At 33.6% G+C, this 23,429-nt stretch overlaps 1 protein-coding gene across 1 annotated transcript; it reads right to left on the bottom strand.

Annotated features, from left to right (window-relative positions):
- Window positions 1-7,368: 7,368 nt before the first annotated feature.
- Window positions 7,369-19,644, bottom strand: LOC149489854 (potassium voltage-gated channel unc-103-like). Its single transcript, XM_089714619.1, has 18 exons — window positions 19,402-19,644; window positions 17,650-17,736; window positions 16,579-16,726; window positions 16,324-16,505; window positions 15,565-15,585; window positions 13,497-13,651; window positions 13,313-13,426; window positions 12,963-13,084; window positions 12,615-12,733; window positions 12,117-12,307; window positions 11,730-11,872; window positions 11,275-11,468; window positions 9,804-9,929; window positions 9,408-9,552; window positions 8,658-8,735; window positions 8,080-8,462; window positions 7,754-8,002; window positions 7,369-7,533 (listed from the first exon to the last, which is right to left on the bottom strand). The coding sequence occupies exons 1-18, from the start codon at window positions 19,642-19,644 to the stop codon at window positions 7,369-7,371; spliced, it is 2,865 nt and encodes a 954-aa protein (XP_089570745.1).
- Between the last annotated feature and the right edge of the window lie 3,785 nt (window positions 19,645-23,429).

Genomic DNA, 23,429 nt, shown 5'->3' with positions numbered 1-23,429 from the left:
TTTTATTGTAGGACCACAGAATACATTAATAATAGTAGCTAAACGCTATGGTAGGACTTGAGTCTTGATGTCTCCCTGAACTAGAGCTAGCTAGGGCACTGCTCCGCACCTAGCCCCTGGGTTGGTATGCCATTGGATCAACTATCGATGGAATTGAAAATGGAAATATCTAGTTTCATAATGAGATAGATATATCTTTAAATTTGACCGTAGCGATCAATGCAATTTAATTACAGTTTCCAAGTTCAACAAATTTTAGTCGGTTCGAATCACAAATGCGGCAAGTGAATTTTCGTTTCGTTCGAAATTCATTTTGAATGCAGTGTAATTTTTTTAACAAAAATAATGGAACATCACCTTTTTTTAGTTTTCTACCGTCAGTATTCTGTATTAGGAGCACTTTGCCTCGATGAAGCTTTCCTTATATTCCACCCTATTACATAATTTGAAAAAAGCGGATTTATCTATAGGATTAAAATCAACTTTGAAAAAGGGAAAAAAGAGCGTGTGTTCCGAAAAATATCAAGATAAGATACGAAAATCGTCGCCTTACTCTATAACGTATTGCCAAGTTTCACTAAAGGATTAAAATATAATACCTACGTAGAAGAGAAGTCCCTTTTCAGTTTGTCTGTTCCTATGAATGCTTAGATAACGATATACCTAATAGCTTTAAGGCCGTGTACGCGGTCCATGCGCTGTTTGGCTCAAATATGTGATTTTTCAAACCAGATTGTCCATCAACCACTTATCTTACAAACATATGATTTACTAATAATTTTAGGAAATTTTATTGTCTATGTAGTTAGTTAAGTGTTTTTTTCAATTAATACAGTATTTGTGAATACCATCAAGATAACTGAGCCGATGATTACTTGATTTCACTTTTAGTGTCAATTTCGAAGCTAAAAATATCTGAAATTGCTGACAGATCTAACACACTTAATTATTTTTAACTTACTGCAAAAATCCTTATTAAAATAGTTAGTTAAAAGATTTTTTTATTTTGGACTCCTAACTTACGAAATTAAAATCCGAACAATGTGAATTTTTTTAGAAATTATAGTCGAAAAAATGATTATTTTCACCAAGATATTTGACCTTATTGAATATAATTTATACATATTGCAATAAAAGAATGTCTTACTTATAAGAGATAAATTGAATAAGCGCTCTTAAAACTACATAACCCATTTTGATGTAAGATAGGTAGTTCAATTACCAAAAGGTCTACTTAAAATAATCAAAAAATCTATTTTGATAGAGTGGGAATGTAAATAAAAGAAAAATTCGCATGTGCGTGATATTTTATTTTCACTGAATTTATTTAGGGTATTCAACGAGAGTTTGCGCTGCTCAAAATTTCATTAACTATATAAGTAGGGCTAATGTGCTTTGTTTAATTACAAATGACGCATATTTTACATCATTTACCGTTCGTTCACTTTGTTAACAATAACGAACAATTTCCTATTATTATTGTTGTATAAAAATTACTTATAAAGCCGTCAATTTATTGCTTATAAAGCTGAATGAGTAAAATAAAACGTTCAATTGAATGCAATCGTTGTAATTAGTTACGATCTAGGGAAACTTACAAACACTAAATCTAAAACTGATTGCGAAGCAAGCGTCGATTTAGAAATCGTTTTCAAATGCCTTTAATGTTCTATTAAATTTTTCACAAGCCATAATTATGTAGAGCTATTATAGCAACGCTTTGTTGGTAAATGGTAACGTCTATCTACGATTAAGCGTACCTACACTGTTCACAGTAGGTACCTACGCAGGTAAGGTATAATATATTTTTGAATGAAATAAATTTGCCAATAAAATATTTATGTAACTCTGCCAAATCACGTAGCTACAATTCAGCAACGCACTTCAAGATGATTATGTAGGTATTTTGTAAAATGTTATGTTTTCTACATTGCGTTACCATAACAATCTCTACATTATAAAGCAAGCTCTATAAATCTAATGTTTTAACTATCTGAATGAGTATTAACAAATTCTGTTAAGATTTTACATAGGGACTAACTAATTAACAATGTGGGACTAATCATAAGAATATTACGTCTACTTTTGCCTCATATAAAGTGGACTTGAATTAAGACACTGCAAAACACGCAACATGCTTTAGATTAACATTTTGTGTAACAAAACGTACATGGCGCGTGTAGATAGGTAGTCAAGAAGAGAAATAAATTAAATACTAAAATATAATAATATATACATAGCTTCCAAGAATTCATACATTCTTTATAACAATTAATACGAACAATATTAAATTCATAGGAGGAAAAAAAAAACAAAATCTAACATTATGATGGGTGGTAAAAAATTTAAGTAACAAAAAAACAAAAATAATTTGGAAAATCCAAAAGTGCACGCCTCATAATTTTTTTTTAATAAATATTTATTAATTATTATTTTTGTTTATTTAATAACAATTAAACCACATCGAATCAGACCCTGAAAAATGAAAGGGTTCTATTCCTGAGCATACTCAAGCGTAAGAGAAATAAAAAGACTCGATTAGTAAAGTATTTCGGTCGCTATCGTGTTAACAAGAAAAAGGATCCGCACATACAGACACACGGACGTCCAAGACAGAACTTTTTTAAACTGTTTTTTAACTAGTTTAAATAACAAAAATGACATCAAAAATATCATGAACGTTAAAAATAGTGTTTTTTCTCAATATGTGTGTGTATGTATTATCTTACAAGTGCAATGTATGATACATAAAGACATTTTAAGTTCGAAAAATCAGATGTTTTGCGCGAAGTGACAGTATAGTACCCACCTCAACGCTTCGCTTATGAGGCGTGCAATTGTTGTACTATTATACCTTGTATATTACATTTTTTACCAATGAGGATGTATGTTTATTGTTTACATTCTGAGGAAATAAAAAAAAAAAATGGATACTTTTTACATTATTCAGTTGAATTTCTCTTTTAATGTAGAGAAATTTAAAATTCACAAAGAAAAGGTCTTTGATATACCTACATCGACTTAATATAACATATTATTTGTTTCTGATATTATATTTTAACAATACTAGTTAGGTAGGTATTAGATATTGTAATTCATCAAAAATTCAACAAAATGTGTACCTACTAATCGTCAGAATGTATGAATTAAGGACATATTAAGTGCGCTTATTTTCAGCTTAACATTATAAAATTTCGATCACAGACAAAATTACTAATTTTATTATAATTATTATGCACACTTAACTTTGCGCAATGTTTAAAATATAAAACACTAAATTTACCAATATACATAATACTCTAGAACAATGTAATTGTGAGATTACTGAATATTCAAGGCTCAAAATGCGAAGAGTTTTAGGTGACTAAAAATTTTACATTCGAATTGGTTTGAGATCGAAAACAATACTTAGTTGTGACATAAAATAGATGAATCCAATCAATTATTTTGTACTTCATTATTATCTCAACCATGTCCAATTTATAAATTTAGCGTTCGCTTTTAAAACATAATTATGTAAAAGTATCTTATTCATAAAATACACAAAGTTTAATAAAACAGCTTACATTAAATGATATGTAAAAATAATTAAGAAATAACATCAGTAACAACATACCTATTTCAAAAAATTCTGAAAGACAATGTTAATTCATGTAATATGCTTGAAAATATTAAAAGTAGATTATATCTACGAAACAATGTATTTATTAGCGTATAATACTTATTACAAATTATTCACAAATATACAAACGGTCTGTATCGTTTTGTACGTTGAGATTCTTAAACAAGTAATACAATATTATCATATACATATATTATATAGAATATGAATATAATACGTACGAACATTGAAGAAAATCATCTTAGCAGATCGTCATAAATCTTAAAAAAATGTGCTTTTCAATAAATTATTAGATAGGCTTTATCTATTTAATCTTAAGTATTTTATTCAATGTAACAATTATTCTATAATTTAATAATATTATACTACTAAAACAATAAATTAAAACACCCTGTGCTCATAAGCGCGAACGCAAGAGTTTGCGCATGATGGCTGATTGATGATTATGATCAACACATTCAAAAAGGAGTTAGTTATAAGAGTTTTGTAAAGCAAATAAATAATAATTGTAAAACTGTGAACCATATTTTTGAATAAATTTAGGACAAATACATTATCTACTATCTATACATGACAGTGAAATGGTTAACATTTGCTTTATATTAAGTTTATATCAAAAATGACTTTTTTAATGAAATTCCTTATGATTAAACGAAAGGAAGGATTTATAAATACATCCCATAATCAAGCTGGAGGAGAAACATTTTTTTTCGGTTCATAGTTTGGTATTGTTTGTTAACAGACTGTCGATCTTATCTTCAATGCATTTTTTACTTATTATTGTGTATTAAAGCTTCATAAATGTCAAAAGAAAACTTTTTCTTATTGGATACTAAAGTATTTACTAGGATTATCGGTAAAGCTTTGTGGTAAAGTAATAAAAAATGCTATGTTGTAAAGCTTCTTGTAAGAAATATTTAAAACTATCAAACTTATTCAATGAATAAAATATACCAAGTGTGATTGGATACGATGTCTTTGACTTAATATAAGATTCTTAATCAATAATTGCTACTACTATCAAAGCAAAACATGTATGGAGGTAATATATTATATCTATGTGCTTGGCGAACAATAATTTTATAGATTTTTACAGCGAAGCAGCGAATTGTAATTATTTTATGTAGTTTTGAGTCAAAGTGTAACACTACCTACATCTCACAATTGACCAACTTACAAAACTATAGCTACTTATATTATCTACAAGTAACGATGCGAACGAAGTTTTTTATTGTAAGTAAAGTTAAAATGTGCGGTGATTTAAATTCTAACTAAATTTTTAACCACTGCAATAACAATAATTAATATCCTAATGATTTGTTTCTACGCAAACTATTACAAAAAAAAGGCACGGATATCAAAGGAGATTACAATGCATTTATGTGATGGTTCATTAATATTAGATATCTTATTAACGGTATTATGTAATGAAATATTGATGTATTTTTATAAAATATCTCCTACGATCAGTCGTTGACCCCATCCGTACCATATTTAGGTTATAGGTACAATTAAGTATGATGAACTCTACAAACCGTTTTGCACAAGGCCGTCGAAGGCATATTTAGGCAAATTGTATGTCTCTTAGTGTCCTACTCCAACAATACATTAAAGTAAATGGTATTGTAGAATAATTATGTATTACGACTTCATATAAAAATGTAGGTATTGATCGACGTAGAAATAAATATCGAAATACCCATATACTGAGAAGGTACATTAATGATAAGAAATAAATTAATGTAAATTCAAATAAATATATACTATTTTAACCATAGTAAATATTTATTAAAAAATAGAAAAGAAAAACATGAATGATTTTGAGACTTGATTTATAGGTAGGTACATACCTATTAACGTAACCTGGAATAGTGAATAGTGATACCAAGAAAGCTCATTAAAAGTACATACATACTTTTATAATAATGGGTATGTATGCAATATGTGTATTAACCAACAACATAAACACATACACGTAAGCATTTAAATGTAAGATTTAAATGATGAAACTTGCACTACGACATGATATATATTAGAGTCATATTATATTATTTAATGTCGTAGTCGCGATCTTATTTTAATTGAATGGTTGCCTTAACATTGCTTATAATGATATATTATTATTGGCGAAATGTCTTCTTAACTAGGATTACGCATAACCTCATAAGGATAAACTTTTGAGCCACATCTTAGCTTTTAAACATCATGAAACCATTTTTTCGCTTATATACATAACATTTAGTACAAATTTAAGTGGCCACCATCGTAACTTTCAATTTAAGTATTTAATCATTATTTATGCCTGATTATAAAATAATATCAATAAGTAAATGTTTCTCAGTCAAAGTTTGGGTACATAAAGTCGAAAATATTACAATTAAACGCCTATAATTTTATGCGATATTGAATTCAGCATGATATTTATATCTAATTATGTCAAGTTTCATAAACGCACTTCCACAAGGAGCATTTCAAATTTGACCAAAGTAGTGTTCGTTATTACCTAGCTACAATGTAAAGGCAAGGAGCAAGGACGGGTAGAAAGCGTTTATCGTTTACTCTCTTCTGGAAATACAGTTCACGGATTTACGTAGTGCCTCAGTCTTATACACTTATTTATTTCTGCACGGCTGAGATCTAAACTTAATAATAGACACTTAAATAAATTATTGTTATGATTAAAATTGTTTCAAAATAACGTAAAGATCAACTTAAACCGATTCGATTATTACTATTGCCTCGTATAAATAAATTTTAAGTGTATCAAATAACGTTATTGACACTCAAATTTATGTTAATTAATAAAAAAAAAAACACCCAATACGTTCACCGATGATTATTGCATTTCGAAACACTGTAATTTCACAGTAGTCTATGTTCTGTATTGTATTTAATTTATATTTTCGAGACGAATATAACATTTAATTATAGCGCGGTTTTTTTCAGCGCACGTTATAGACCGTTCAATACGTCCGACTGTACCTACACTCTCGACGACCGAATAAGGTACAAAATTGGTCCATGTCGCATCATAGGAAGGTTCTCGCGTCGTCGCGGCGGACGTGTGTGATGCGTCGGCAGAAGTGGAAGCGCGCGCGGGCGGCCGCGGCGGGTCGCGTGCCGGGCGGAGCGGGCGCGGGGGGTGCGGGGGGCGCGGGCGGCTCGGGAGCGGCCGGCGAGCCGCCCGCCAGCGAGCCGCACGAGGCGGACTCTGCGAGCGAGCGCGTCGATGGCCGGGAGCGAGGAGCGCTCGTCTCGCCTGCCTCACACTACCTGCACCGCAAACAGATCTGTCAGATATCGTACCAAATGGGTATAGTACGAACTTAATGGCGCTCGGAATCGGCATCGTACGATCCGATGCGCAGGGACGTTAAGGGACCTGTAAGCACCCGCACTCGCACCTGCACCTAACTTTCGAGCCACCATTAAGTTTGAATCGTACTATACATGATGTTAAAGAGCGTGTGTGTCTAGCACACGTGTCAGAAGTGAAACTTCTTTAGCAAGGTTGAAAGATACGAATATCGTCACCTTTCGCCATGACGTGACGGTATTGCCATGACGCTACCTTGAAATTTAGGTACTCTCAACCGCACCTTAAAAAGTTCCACTTCAAAAAGCCAGAGATATGATTGAGGGATAAACAAGGAGCTTTTGAAAGAGCTTTTTGGTGTTTGATTTCTCTTATTTATTTATTATCGCTTCATCCATACTTCTTGTATAACTAATTAATTTATTATTATTTACCTGTAGAAGGAATGCGAGTGCGGTGGAGGCGGCAGAACCGGCGGCACAGGTGCGTGCGGCTCTGAGGCGGACCTTTGTACTCCCGGCGTGCGGTCGGCGCGCTCGCCTCTCGGTCGTGCGCCACGCTCACGGTCTCCGTTCCAGTTCCACTCCCATTGGTTCTACAGACAGTATCAATTGCATATGTTAATGTGTGATGTGGAAATATTGTTAATAAGTGTAGGAACTTATAAAAGTATCTATAAATGTTTTTTGGACTTTTTGTTGAAAAATAAATTATTCATTGTACACTGTACACATATTATAAAATATATAAGTTATCCTTTTTTTAATTTATTAACGAATTAAAAAAGAGAGACAGAGAGACATAGGATTACGCACATCATTATTCTGAGGTACCGACAGAGATGCTTTAGGTAACGGTTGCGATGGAGTATGAGCTGGAGCTGCGTTATGGTGGGGCATCTCACGGGCTTGCAACAACTGCAAGATTCTTCGCACATCCGCAGTTAATCCATTTTCTAATACAGCTACTCGGCGGCTTAATTCTTCTAGCCTTGTTAATATTGTCGTCACAGAAGCTGCAGTTGCAGCCGCTCCCACGTTTTGGTACTGTGGTGAAACAGTATCCTGTAAATTTATGATATTGATTAAAATATTTATTTAATTATGAAAATAATAGTAGCATTACGAAAAGTACGACATACCTGCACTCCTGAATTTTGAGTTCTTTCACCGTTCAGTACAAGAGCAGTTGGACGTCCAGTCATATGTAAATTGACAGCCGAATGCGGTGCAGATCTAGATGATGGAGTTCTTCCAACAGATTGAGTCGCAGAAGGCGCGAGGATATCATCGCAGGAGACGTGGACGGGAGCTGGCGCTGGAGGACTCGGCGATGCGTTCGTATAGTACGAACTAGGATTTGTGCTGAGGCTTGACACGGGAAGAGTTGTGCTGTGTGCGGGCGTGCTAACTGCGGGCTCGCCGGCAGCAGCTGAAGTTAGCGGTGAAGTATCATTTAAGGGACCCACAGATGACTGCCGCCGGACTGCTGCTCGACCTCTATACGTTTGTGGCGTAGATTGCGCTGGAATTGAGTACATTGAGTGAGTTGATTGTGTTTATATAAAAGCCATTGCAAGTTTTCAAAGCTGCAATATTTATAACAATTACATAGTCGTCGGGACCATTGCATTTGAATCTCTTGTTTTGTGGAAACTTTTTTAAACTGATGGTTTGTTTATGTTTAAAACATGCACTATAAAGTTGATTAAATACTTACAGTATTTGTTGTGTAGCGGCTGGTGCGTTTTATGATGATAGAGGTCTGGGAAGCTCCGTTTAAAGTGCGCAAGCATGCCTGCACACAAGGGCCGCGCTCAGAGCAGGGCGGTGAGGAAAATACGGATACTTATTTATTTCGAATCAAAGTTAATTGAACTCAGACAATGACTACCATATTATCCTCATCGCCAGTAATCATTCAGGAAAATTGGGAATAAGCATTCCACATGCTGCGTTAAGTAAATAAGATTGTAGATCTTTAATATAACCCTACATTAAATCACTGATGAAGCTTTTATTTCCTGCTTATGATTCATTTTAAACTAATTATCATCAGCCCATTCTTTTTCTTTTGCTTTCTCAAGCAAAATTATTAATACAGGTATTTATGAATATCTGTATCACTTTAACGTAGAAAATATTTCTTAACTCTACATTATTAAATAGAATTAAAACAAAACAATAAATAAAAAATAACATAAAACGAAAGAATCAAAGGAGTATTAAGGGAATTTTGCACATTGTTCCATCCAGACTCTATGTGCATCTACTCTAATGAGAAATAAAAAGAATGCTTATAATTAACCACGCTTAAATTGATTGTTCCATGCGTGAGTCGTGACTGAATATTGTATGGTATATTTTTGGTAATCTTAAGCGTAGTTAATATTTGGATTAGAATAAAGATAGGAATCAAAACTGTTTATTTATACATTCCCAAGTATTTGTCTAAGAAAGACGTTCTTACCTGTTATAGAGTTGAGCGTGGTGGAGCGTTGCTTACTAAAATTAAAGTTAAGAGGAGTGACATCTTGTCCAGCCTTATCAGTAGAAAATTCTAAGATACCTCGACTTGGTGTAGATTCTGTATCCTCATCGCTGCATTGTGAATCCTAATGATAAAAAAAAATTAAAGATTGTAAAGGATATTATGTCAAGGGAATGGTCGAAATAGTTTTATTTATATAACGAGTACATAGGGTGAATATTTATATTATGAGGCATTTCCTCGCAGTTTTAAGAATAGAAAAATTCTTCGACAAAAACTTTCATCCTCTATTACAACCCTTTAGAGGTCGAGTTTTGAAGAAAACCCATTCTGAAAAAGATTTTTTATAGTCTGGGTTCTCTAATTAAATATTACCTTATCAGCAAATGTTTCAGCTTGAGGCCTGCGATTAGTTCGCGCGTAGGCTTCTCTTAACAATCGAGCTTCATTAGCATTTTCATAACGCATCCGACGCCTTGGCTCTAATCCACCAAGTTCTTCCTAAAAGCCAATATGTACATGAATATTCAAAATTCAAAATTCAAAAATTCTTTATTTGGAACATAATAACAAATTGTACATAAACTTAAATTACGATGACATCCGTAAAAGCATAAGAGCTGTGGCACGGATGCCAACGCCCACCTCCATACATAAAATAAGTTCCATCTTAATAATGTAACAAGTTTAACAATAATATGCAAATTAAGTCGGTTAAAAATAGAAAAAAAAAGTAGTACAAAATTCTAGATAGCAGGTGTGTTTGTGAGACTGAAGATGTGTATTCGTGAGTGTATGAGTATATGAGTGTGTGAGTATGTGAGTGTGTGTGTGTGTGAGTATGTGCCAGTGTGTATGGGTTTTTCCAAGTTTTAGACTGTAAATTTAATAATTTCTTCAGTTTCTTCATACGAACGGGACAAAAGCCAATCAAGGACTATATTTTTAAGTTTAAAATTACAGAGTGGGTAGATATTTAAAACCTGATTGAGTTTATTATAGATTAAGGAACTAATAAATGGATAGTGGCGACCAGCTACCGCGGTTCTGCGACGTTCAATAGTACACACCCTGTCATATCTACGCCTGGAATTTATAAGGTTGGGGTCATAAGAAGTATCCAAGTGTTTTCTCATAACAATTTTTAGTATATATAATTGACGTACCGACGGCACTTGGCATAGGGCATACAATTCGCTAGTTGGAAAGCGGAGAGGTTTGTTGGTGATTGTCTTAAGTACAGCCCGTTGGGCTCGTTCCAAGCGAATCATCAGAGATTTAACACAACCTCCCCAGGAGGTTAGACAGTAAGAAGTAACAGACTGAATCAGTGCGTAATAGACCGTTTTTAAATAACGGAAGTCTATCACTCCTCTGAGGCATTTGAAAACATATGTTAATTTTCTTACTTTAGAACAAACGGTATCGATCTGTTGCTTCCACGACAATGTTGGATCTATTGAAACTCCCAAATATTTTAAACTAGTGGCTCTCTCCAGATGTGTACAACTACATTGAACAAAAGGGTATATGTATGTTCATCGGTTACTACTTAACGTGTTCTTTTTATCTTTGATTAAATTCCCAAGCTTAGATGTGACATAAAATAATTACTTGATAAAAAATCCTTATCTTGTGATTAATGTGTGAAAATTTCATGAAACAAAATGAGATTTAGGAGAGTGCTTTTAGGAGTGTATTTCAGAAAGTGTTTACGAGTTAATTTTTAAATATCAGTTAAGGAAAAATTATTCGTGGAAAAATACTCTAAAGATAACAAAATATGTATTAAGTATTAGATATTATGTAGAGGAAATTTTTTAAAATTCAAAATTATTATTCTTACATCACGCATGTTGTATGTGATTTCCAGGTTGTTCATGAAGGTGCTCCGGAACTCGGGATAATATTCGAGGACATCGAGTAGATCATCTCTATGTACTCTATGCAGGTCGCAGTATGTTAGTGCTCTCACTCGACAGTTGCTTCTGCCGACTGTGTTATGGGTACAGGGGTTTTCGCCAAATATATCGTCCTTACCTGTAGGAGTTAACAATAAATGTAATTTTAATATTGATCCTCTGGCATTTTGTAACTTTCTAAATGTTGTGCAATAAGGATAAAATATTTATCGTAAATTTCCAAAAAAAAGATAGGTACAAATCTTAGCAACATTCCAAATCGTTTTGGGATAATACAGTGATTATTGGAATAATGCAGTAAATAATAAATCTTATAATTATGGGAGATTTTAACAAATAAAAAGGAATCAATTTAAATACTAAGTGATTAAGAACGTACCTAAGATAGCCATAACAATATCATCTTTTAAAATTTCTATCGAACCACGAGAGATGAAATATAGCGAGGAAAGCACATCACCGCGGTGGACAAGGGTCTCCCCGGGAGGGGCATGCGTAGTCATAAACCTTAAAGATAGAGCCCTGAAACAATTCATTGTTTTATGAGAAAAAGAAAATTTTTAAAATAGTCATTAGTAAATGATTAAAGGAATAATTAATGCTATCAATGTTTTTGCATATCGCATGTAAAAAGATACCGTTTATTTCTGGTAGAATTGTAGCATACATAAAAAATACGGTAATTCTGAGTTTTCATTCAATTGTTCGAGCATTTTAAGAAAATACAATGTGATGAAATAAAATAAAACAAGTAAGAAAATATTACCTTAAGCATCCCGGACTAGCACCTTCAAAAGCAGCACAGCTAGCTAATAAATTGCGATTTAAATGTAAGCAGATATCCGCTTGTAAACATTCAGGAAATCTCCTTAAAACTCTAGAAGTATCGATGCCATTTGTGTAGCTCCACGCGTGTTGGAAATATTCTTCTAATCTTTGGCGGAGAGGGTTGGTTATCTAAAATGATAATACATGTTTAAACAGGTCAATCCTTATCGTTATTAATAAGGATTTGATAGGTAGGTACTTCTTTAACCTATTCTAAGACCGAAGTACTATTAAGACAACTTAACCTATTTGCTCGTAAAATCGATTATGTAGAGTGGATGGAATCGTCTATGGAACAAATTTGCCTACCTCTAGATAGGAATAATCAATTTTGAATTAAACTGCTTATTACTATACGAATAATTAAAATGTTATTGTATTTGCATAACTTTACTGTAAAAAATGGTATGTACTAAGTATAGGAAAAGTATAATACCTGATGAAAACGAATGAATTCCCGAACTCTCAATATTTGTGTATGGTATCTCGCCGTTCCCGAATACAGCCTTTGTATAATCGCCGATACATTTCCGAAAATACTAGCGTACATTAGTGCTGTTGGAAAAATTCGTGTTTTTATATAGAGTTCAAATGAGAAGAATGAAAGAGTGCGTGCAAATATTAAACTTCTATCAAGACTGTTTTAAAATCGTCAAAAATAATCTAATTCATATAAACATACAACATTCCTTTCCTTTTTGTTTAACTTAGGGATTTTATGTTTGGGAAGAATTATTTATTTCTTGATAGAAATTTGAAAATTGAGTAGTTCTAGTTCACTTACATCCAACAAGCATGACGAATATCGTAAATCCTTTTTCCATATCTGTATTCGGTGCCACGTTGCCAAAACCAACACTCGTCAGGGAAGTGCACGTAAAATATAAAGCTGTTATGTACCGGGATCTATAAAATAAATGATTATTATTTCAATTTATATATAATTGAAAATTTGATATAAAATATTTCAATATCTGATGACTCTGGATAAAATTTTTTCATTACAACGTTAAAATTAAAAAATGATGCGTATACAATGTTATTTTGATACATATTAAGTAATTTATTTTTCAGTTAGTTTGATGAAGAACGATGAAGTCATTTGAAGCATTTTTATTTAGATGTGCTTCTTACCTCATAGAGGGGCCAGTTGAGTTATCATAGGAAGCCTGTACATCATTCGCAAGGGCGTCTAGCCAGCCGATGGGAGCTTGAAGTTGAGGTCTCTCCCAGTTTCCGATAGCGTACCTTAAATGAAAGCCGTCATTACATACCAAATAAAATTTATTTACAAACAACATATTAAGAAAGTACTCACCAGAGACATGCCAACCAGTGGGCGATAAGAACAAACGTGGCCATAAGGAGGAGGAGGACGGCTGTGCCATATTCGGAATATCTATCTATTTTCCTTGCGACTCGCACTAAGCGCAACAGTCGCGCTGTTTTTAGTAAACCAATGAGCGTAGTTGTCTGCAAAATTAAAAAGCATATTGAAGAAGCCACTCGAAACAAGCAATATCATTATAGCTGCAAAACGAACTCAAGCATTGTTCGCAGAAAACTAGTGAGCGTCAATGGGCCTAGCAGCGAGCCCCTTTAATCAAGCAGTAAAACTCTATTATCATCGAGCATTATATTATCTTTACTCAGCCATACGGGGGATTGCAGTTTATAAGGTAAGCGAATACTCCAAACTGATATAATCTGGCATCATTTAATGCAGTGCAAGTAATTGCATAAATTCTAATGTTATACCAGTATAGTTACGGGGTTATATTTTGTCTATGTTTCGTTACAATCTAATCTAAATATGTTACTCAATGTAGGTCGAATCTATAGCACTTATCACCAAACTTATATCTAATTTTATATATAGTTACGTTTGTGCACATTTCATTTATACGTCTGTATACTTCTTATGAATAGGATGTGTAAATGCGACATAACTAGTTATGATAGTACGTGAGATATTAGTTTCTTCGACTATCGTATACGTAGAGAATTTTACGTTACTTCTCTATAGCTATACATGGGACCAATTCTAGCTAGACGATTTTACTTTTGGGGGTCTATTATGGACAAACAAATAAAAAATATATTGAGAGTATACTTACTGCAATTCGGAAATATCTGCCAATGGTATTTACATTTATTTAAAAATATGTTTATTAAAATGTAAAAATTAAAAATAATGCATAAGATTTTAAAATGATTCTTCTTTTAATAGAACAATAATTATAAACTTAAATATTTGTATTTTAAAATTTATAATAATTATAGACTATGGCAGATTAAGTTATTCATTATACATTCTTTTTTATGTAAAGTATGTAGTTTATTTGTGTTTTTGGATTTATTATTGAACTTTTAAATAGACCAAGGTTAGGGTCAATAAAATGTTAATTTATAAAAGTATTTTTATTTCAAAGAGCAAGTTTTAAATAAGTATACTCTTAGAAACAAAGAATGAAAAAAAAATAATTTCACACAAAATTATTAAAAAAATAATTAATTTGATACAAAAATATCCAATACAAAAAAATTGAATGTGAAAAAATATATAATGAATGAATAATTAAATTATTTTTAGATGTAAGGTGGGTGCTATAATGTTTTTGAAATATCTCGTGCTTTGTTATGTCGTGAAAGGCAACTTTTGATTTGTACAAAATATTATAGTCTGGGAAGTGTGAGCGTATCGGCTACCAAGCTTTGTGCATTCCGTGATTTGCACTTTTACTATGAAATGCTTAAGCTATTTAATATATTTGCTGTAACTACCAAAATCTCGTTGCATACCAAAGCATTATTTTTCTATCGTAATCATTATTCTCAAAACAATGTCCTTTAGTTATCTATACAATTGTAACAGCATGTAAACTTATCATTCTGTTAATATTTACTTTATATACAAGTAAAAAATATTCATGCTAAAATGAAGATGTAATGTGAAGGACCTAAAGGTCACCTTGGCATTAGTTGCGATTGTTAGATCGACAGTCCTGAAAAACACACGACTATCGGTATTTTTATTTGAGAATTTTATCGCTCTATAACTGTTATTGTCGGTACAATCGATATGGAATCGATATTTGTAAAGCAACTACGCTATTTCATACAATCATAACATTCCTTTATGTTACTGTCAGTATAGGACTCCTCAGTGGCTAAGCTCGTGAATTGCGAGTGAGCGTTCAGAATATTCAGCGCAGTGTAAAATTTAAAACAACCATACGCTTTGCTTATAGGAAGCGTCCTTATCTTCCATTAACGCATTCATTGGTGGATTTAGAACGGCTATTGGAAAGTAATTCAAATACAATAACTAAAATGTAATAAAAATAGTGGCAGCAACATAAAAATACTTCACAAAGATGGTATACCTCATCACTTTCCAGCCCCTGCTGTAACAAGAAATGGTAATACAAATTCAGTACGCACCCACCTTGGGTCCTCATTATACCGACTTTATTACAAAAATAACAAAGAAAAACAAAATCATTTAAATATATCAAAAGAGTATGTAATCGGTTTATGATAAGATGGAAGCACTATTTTTATTGAGGTAATAGAGACTGATAATAATGGGACCGAGCTATATTTAAAGTACAATTTTTATTAGATTTCATATTGCTTAAGGCTAAAAATATTGGGCTTTTTTGTGATCGGCATAAATGATGATTAAATTGAATAGTGTTCGAATATTATTCAAGAGTGTCAGATGCAATTAATGCATTCCACTACAGCACGTGTGGGGCTAGATCATCCAAAGCTTCATTTGTCCGAAAGAAAACTGTTTCTACAGATATAACCTAAGGTTTCGATTTTTATAGAAGTGGAACATGACCCTTAATTCTGAATTCTATCCTACGAATATTAAAATAAATGGGGTTTGTAAATAAAGATAAAGAAAACTAAACGAAAGCTAGAAATAAATACAAAATGTCGTTTCATCATATTTTAGAAATGAATTGGCACTAGCATCTGATTTGTATTAATGTTTTCGGACAATTGATAACCTTGAAGCTATTTTCGTCTAAAAATCAGGCATTTTTTTAACTGACTAGAACTAGTATAAGTTGTGTGTAATCTTGTGAAATGAGAAAGATGAGTGAGTGGTATGCGAGGTAAAAGCGTCTCACTTCATCGGTATCGGTGCCGAAGAGAAGTAGGTCGAAGGGGATAGCGGCTACCAGGTCAATGATAAACCATCCGCGTAAGTAATGCATAGCGATCTTGGCAGGATCCGACTCCACTTCGTCGGCGGCATTTACGTATGTAGTCCGAAAGTTTATTAGAATGTCGATAATAAACGTCACATCCACTGAAATTGTACAAAGTGACATAAGTAATAAAGTTAAGCTATAAAAAAGCAATAAATTATTCAAAAACTTTACCTATCATATCAATAATAACAATGGGGTCCTGGCCGAACGCGCGGGATCTCTTGTCGAAGTCGGGCTCATTTAGTTGAAATGCAGCTACGTAAGGTGTAAATATTGCGGTATAAATCACTAATATTAGGATCAACCAATCCCAAGCGGCCTGCAACAATTTTCCGTTTTCATTCATGGCGATATGAAATGGTTCAAATTTTCAGTAGAAAGAAATTTAAAATTCTGCTGAATAGTTAATGTTACATAGCTAATGAGGTCTTTTGGAATTCATAATTGCTATGAAAATAATGGCGTGTTAACCGTTAATACGGCTTGCGCTTTTGCGTGTGGAATATGAGAGAGGCCATTGCGACAAACATTTTTTATATCCACAAATTATAAACTTTCGTGAGTAGGACACACAAAAATATCATGTCCAAGTTATCATAAGAGGGCGAATATTTTCGTTCTATGCAAATTTTTATTGAAAAAGTAATTAATTACATGAAATATCCTTAAAACGACAAGCCTATTATTTTATCACAGATTAGAAAAAAAAAATACAACCCAATTATATAATTCCACAAGAATTCACTTGTTGTTGGAAATATACACAAAGACGCAGTGTATTGTCGCAATGTCAATGAATCAAGATAATCCAAGCTATTGATGTTTCGAGAATGCTCAGGAATATCAATAGTTTCTGGATAGGGCGCTTTATAAATATTTATTTCGATACGACGTGTTTTTAGCGCTAAAACCGGATTTATATTTTTATATATTAAAAGCGAAAAATATAGACCAGTAGAGTCCACTTCTAGGCACTCAAACTTGGCACATGTAGGTTATTTATGTTATTTTTATCTATTCAAGTAAAATACGTATATGGATACCATATAAGTATTTTATTTTAATGATACATATATACTATTAATGATTTAACGTTAAAGAAATTCAATATGCTATATAATAATTTAGGTCATGATAAAACTGTATGTACTGAGTTGATAAATAACCGTGCCTGCCGTGAAATGTTTAATGATCATTCCTATTTATATTTATGATATTATTATTCGTAACAACGTGACGTACCTTATAAGGAGAATGGTGGAGGATAGTGCAAGGGTGGGAAGGCTGGGTGGTTCCCTTGTGGCCGCCCGTCGCGCCCAGAGACAGGACCTGCAGACAAAGAGTACATACTTCCATAATACATATAATATTTATAGTAACATTAAGCGGTTCTAAAGGTTTCGTGCCATTCAAGTGTTCTTCAAGCTATTGGATCTTTATCCACTTTTTATTTTTGTCTTCAATTAGTCGTAGTGTTTCTATACAGGTATGTGGAACACACCCTTGATTCGGTCAAATAAAAATTAATATGAGTAAAATTAATAATCTCAATTAATTAATTTACACACACATTTCGTATGTGACACAAAAAAATATGTATATTTCTTCCAATAACATTTATCAAATATACAAGATTTCTTAATACAAGACTAGAAAGTTAAATTTCTACGAGATTCAATAAAATTATTTGTTCAATACAACTTTAGGGAAATTTTACTATATTACCTAAATATTTCACTAACAATTCTTAAAATATAAAAATAAATTTATTTTTGGTGGATAACTACTAATCTTAACTGTTAAACCTTCTTACATGCTTACATTTTGGTATAACAAACATGCTATTGCATAGTCAGGAATACTACAAAATTGAGACTGGTCCCCTCAATTCTATGGAAAGATTTTTGTCTACCTGATTGATACCTACAGAGATTTCTTGATGTAAGGCGTGTATATGTGTGTCATTGGATAACTTATAATCTTGTTTTGTTTTTATAAACCACTACACATTCAGGTCTGTCTAAGTTTGATACCAAAATTCAACAATGGTCCATTTATTGGTCGGTAGGCGCTGCAAGCTAGCTGATAGCTATATATACGCAATATACTCGTGTAAATGTATATCGATGTTTTGACACAAAAATAAAATAAAATGAATCATGATGTAACAACAAAACAATAAGGACAATCATGCGTTTCCACAAACATATTTTCGTGTTAACTTGCAGGTTGTGAAATAAATAACGCACCTTCATAGAAATCTTTTTGTAATGAGTGGCAGCTTGATCGAATTGATGGTGTCATGCTCTGGTAAAATATTATTCATTACCTCATTTCAACATACAGTTTAAACTCCTGTAATTGCAAAGTATAAAAACGTTAAACTTTTCTAAGAGTACCTAAGTAAAGAAAATGCATTAAATACACCCCATGGTACTTTGTACAAACAACTTTACTAAACATGCTGTTATGTAGGTCTGTGAACTGTCTAATAGTGAAAGCGACACAATGTCGCATCAACCACAAAGTACAACATTCGCACTATTTTGCTACAGTGGCAATGTGAGAATGTGATCGATCCATATCGTGAATGTCGTACGGCCTCGACAGCTCTAGGCTTACGTTGCAGCGGATATTTCAAATAAAATTCGCGTTTCTATAAATATCTTTTAAAATTTTTGGCGTTGCATGTTAACACGAATTATAATTATTTCTCTGTACTCGTTTCGTCAAGTCATTTCTCCCGGCAAGTGTGAATTGATGTGAAAACAATTTAAAACGATGTGGCCTAAAGTGAAGCCTGCCCTTTAAACTCGGCTAGGAGGGATGGGATCATCATAATTCTTCGCGGTTAGCAGCAAAATAAATAACATCGACACAAAACATAAAGCTGAAGCTTCTTTAAGAGGATATATCGTTCGATATCTGTTCGGTTCGTAACAAAATATAGACACGATTTAAAATAAACGGGTAATTCATAGATACGAGAATTACCTCCTTGCCGATGGCGGGCAACCCGTTGAGGCCATTACAGGGCGGTTCGAGGCGTACGACGCTCTTGCGGGAGCCGCGGAAACTGGTGTCGCGCACACGCACCGAGGAGCGCCAAGTGGAGGGCGGCGGGTCGTCGCGGGAGCTGCGCGCGGAGGCGGCGCGCCGCGAGGTGGTGAGCGCGGCGCCCGCGCCGGCGCCCGGCGGCGTCACGATCAGGGGCACGTCGGGCGGGCGCTCCTCCATGCCGCTGCCGCGCCAACGCTCTCACCGGGACCGGTGCTCACATGCCAGCGCCGCCCTCTCGTGCGCCGACGCCGTCTCCAGCAGCGCGATTGCCGGGTATTGCATAGAGGCGCGATTACCTCCACTGGTCCGTCTGATCCCGATACGGATTTTTTTTGATTTGTTCATATACTTTTGAATTTAATCAATTCTATGAGGTGATGTATCGATTTATGTACTATGGTATGGTTTTCGAAAGAAGCCTTAATCCTCTACTCTTTTCCGGTGGAAGTTCTAAAACGTGCGAATGGAAGTAAAATAATAATTCCTAATGAAAAACTATTTAACAATGAAATGGAATGTTAGTGTAGGTTTACTTTCGAATGCAACAGGTAATTTTCGAGATTGAAAGATGGTTGCTGATTGGGGTCTATAGTGACTCTATACATCTATAACTGTAAGCATACTGTAGGAGCTGAAAGGGGGAAACGAGGCCGTGCCTTATTCAACACTGTGTCAACGGGTAGCTGCCCCCTATTCATCGTGCTTTACGCTTGTTTAACTTCAATACTTCAATGTAGTTAGATGTATATTTACTAGATTTCTGATAATATCCTATCATAAATACTAATGTACATAACAAGAATACTTAAACGTCAATTATTTAGAACACATAAATAACATTATTGTTGTATGTTCAAATTAAGTTTGTTTTGTAATTATCAATATCAATATAAGATCAATATCCAAAAAAAATTAGATATAAACGATGCGTCAAACTTCATTGTTTTCATTTAATTACGATAATTTATTCCATACAAGCTTTTAATAATATATAATCATAAAGTTATAAACACATGACGTGATAATTTAAGCAAATATCCACAAGGCTGATATAGATTATATTTAAGATTAACAAAAAAACACTTGTTCACATTATAGTGTAGAATAATATGAAATACACCGCATTAAACTCACTGTGTAGGTATGCAATAAAGGCTCGTTAACATCTGATGACTTGCGATTAATCAATAAACGAAGTTATTGATACATAATTTATATCACGTTTATAACAGTGGACGCTTTGTTAGTTCAAAAATTAATAAAGACGTGTATAGTATACTCAAATTTTCGCTGCAGTAATGAATAGCGTCTTTAGTGCGAAAGGAACGGAAATACATGAGTAGTTTGTACATAGAGCTACGCGCAATCTTACGTAATCTAAGCTGCGTCTGAAGACTTTATGTAATACAAAACTTTACGTCTCAAATCTTAATCCACATACCGCCCTCTCGCTATGTTTACTTGAAAGCGAATGGTGACAATAAAGTGAAACGATCAAATAGACTAATCGCTAACAATATTAACTAAATACACTTTAAACCTAGTACCAACTATAAAACTACGAGATTGATAACATTAAATTAATCTAGCATCTATTAAGTATTCTAAACTACTGAGATCTAGTGTGTGATGGCAGCGCGGATGGTGTACGTATTGTTCTAAGAAGTCTTTGTCTTGTAAACTCTTGTTGACATTGTTTTAGACAGTAAAGTAAGAGAGCGTCTTCAATCTCTCGTCCAAGCTGTCTCTATTCCGTAATGAGACGTTTTTAAGATAATGGGTAACTCGGTTATTTCTCTTTCATTACAAAATTACACTAATAAATAAATATATTCATAATTATAGTTCCAAATGTTAAATTGGACTGGTTTGCCGAAACATTTAAGATTTAGCCATGAAGCATTCGTAAATAGTGTTGATTACAAATATTTAGAGATATTTGACTTTCTGTTCCTACAAAACAGTATGCATAAAATGTATGAAAGCTCTTGGTAGCGCTTTAAATGATTCTTTTTCTTAAAGTTGCCAGAAGCAGTTAGCCTACGAATGGATAGTAAGATATTAAAATTAAAACTACTTTTTTTACAAGATAGAATATAACGTAGACAAAGGAAACCATACCATGGTAGTCATAACTCCAAGCATGGATCGCGTTTTTTCACAAAAATAGCAAATAAACGCAAAATTAGATAAAGAAAAAAAATTTGCAAAAGCTCGCAAAAGAAATAACGTTAAAAAAACACCTCTAAAATATCGACGCACTCTTCACAGTATGAACTAAGCACAGGACGGCACCAATATTATTTTAATATTTACAATTTCACAAGCTGCAACCGACCGTTTTCGGTTTATAAAATCGTAAAGCTTTAACCGTACAAGGAGCTTTATCACAGCGCAACAAAATCTGAAAATATAACCATAGAACGATGATAACAGTTTTTACTTTTTAATGCGTCGATCGATTAAGCAAGCACTCGACTCGTTTATATTACTTTTGCACATTATATCGTAAATTTTTAGCTTAATTCGGTATTTCTGTCATGGAATAGACAAGGTATAAATCGCGTCGTCGTTCGCAAGAGGCGAGGCTCCAGGAACGGTATTTAAATAACAATTCGATGGCAGTGTAAGAGGCGGCAGGGTCCGCAGCGTGGTCGCCGGACATAAACTCGATCGGGATGCGCGGCGCACGCAAGAGGTCGCTGTGCGCGCGCTGCGCCTCCCTCCGGCGGGCGCCCCAGCCGCCCAGTCGCCGACGGCCGCCGACGGTACACGAACGCAGGCGTGACCTCGCACAACCCCCACCGACATCCAATATTTCAGCTGAAAAGCATTGTCACCATGCCACGCTCCTGAATACTACGTGGGTCACGTGCCTGTCTCTGTATTTTCCTAATGTACAATAGAACCGTTGTACAGTATACTAATATTGATTTAAATTTCGTTCGTTATGCATTTCAGGTACATAATATGTTCATAGTCTATTTCTAACATATAAACAGACTCTTATCGAAGTGTTCGAAAGGTCGATGTTAAACCCGGTAGAATTTTTTCATGTAGTCATGTCATGAGTAATAAAATTTTATCTGAATATATTATAATTATGAAATAGTTATTAATTCACTATAGTCCTGCTGCCAATTCTCTATATAACCTATTAGTTAATATAATTGTCGTAATTGTTTCAATTATTCAATTAGACTTTTTAATACGTTTGGAAAGGCTCTGTTATTGTGTCGATTTTTATATTATTTTGTTTAGGATTTTAACAAAGGATTTATTTGTAAAACAAAATGCATCATTTCAAAATTAATAATTAAAGATGCACCCAAAATACATACTAACTATAATATGATATCAAACACAATTAATTGCTAATTATTTAGGATACATGAATCATAAGCAATAATTCGATACATTCGTAAAAACGTATTGATTGACGAACATAAATTTCAAATATCAACAAGACACTCCGATCACATATTAAGTCCACATACGACTATAAGAATGCTTTTAATGAGATCCGCACTGCCACTTCCAAGTAAGAGTTTAATGGAAGTTACATAAGCTGCAGTGCAATTATCTAGATTTCCATCGTTTGGGCGTGTAGAGCCCTTGACCTATCGCGTGTAACCGATTCAGCAGCCCTATGCGACTAGTTAACTATGCTGGCCGTTATGCTAAGACGTGCCTGTTGGTAGATATAACACTTTCACTTGTGAGAATCAATTGACGTTATTCAATGTTTTAAGCGGAGCCATAGTAGCATGCGTAACTCATATTACATGAATGAATGAATAACGCTCTGATATTTATTCATAATATGACTTAAATATACGATTAATATATATAGACGTGTTTGGAATACCTTATTGTGGAAATTGTGATGCGGACCGCTAGTACTACATAAATATGGAATAAATAAATGCGGTGAATAATATGGTATTTTTCTATCGAATACG

This window comes from Colias philodice, chromosome 3 (assembly GCF_061535455.1).
Source record: "Colias philodice isolate Cphi_HAF_F1 chromosome 3, ilColPhil1 Martin Lab GWU primary, whole genome shotgun sequence".
Classification (NCBI taxonomy): Eukaryota; Metazoa; Arthropoda; class Insecta; order Lepidoptera; family Pieridae; genus Colias; species Colias philodice.
This window is presented reverse-complemented; position numbering and strand designations above follow the sequence as displayed.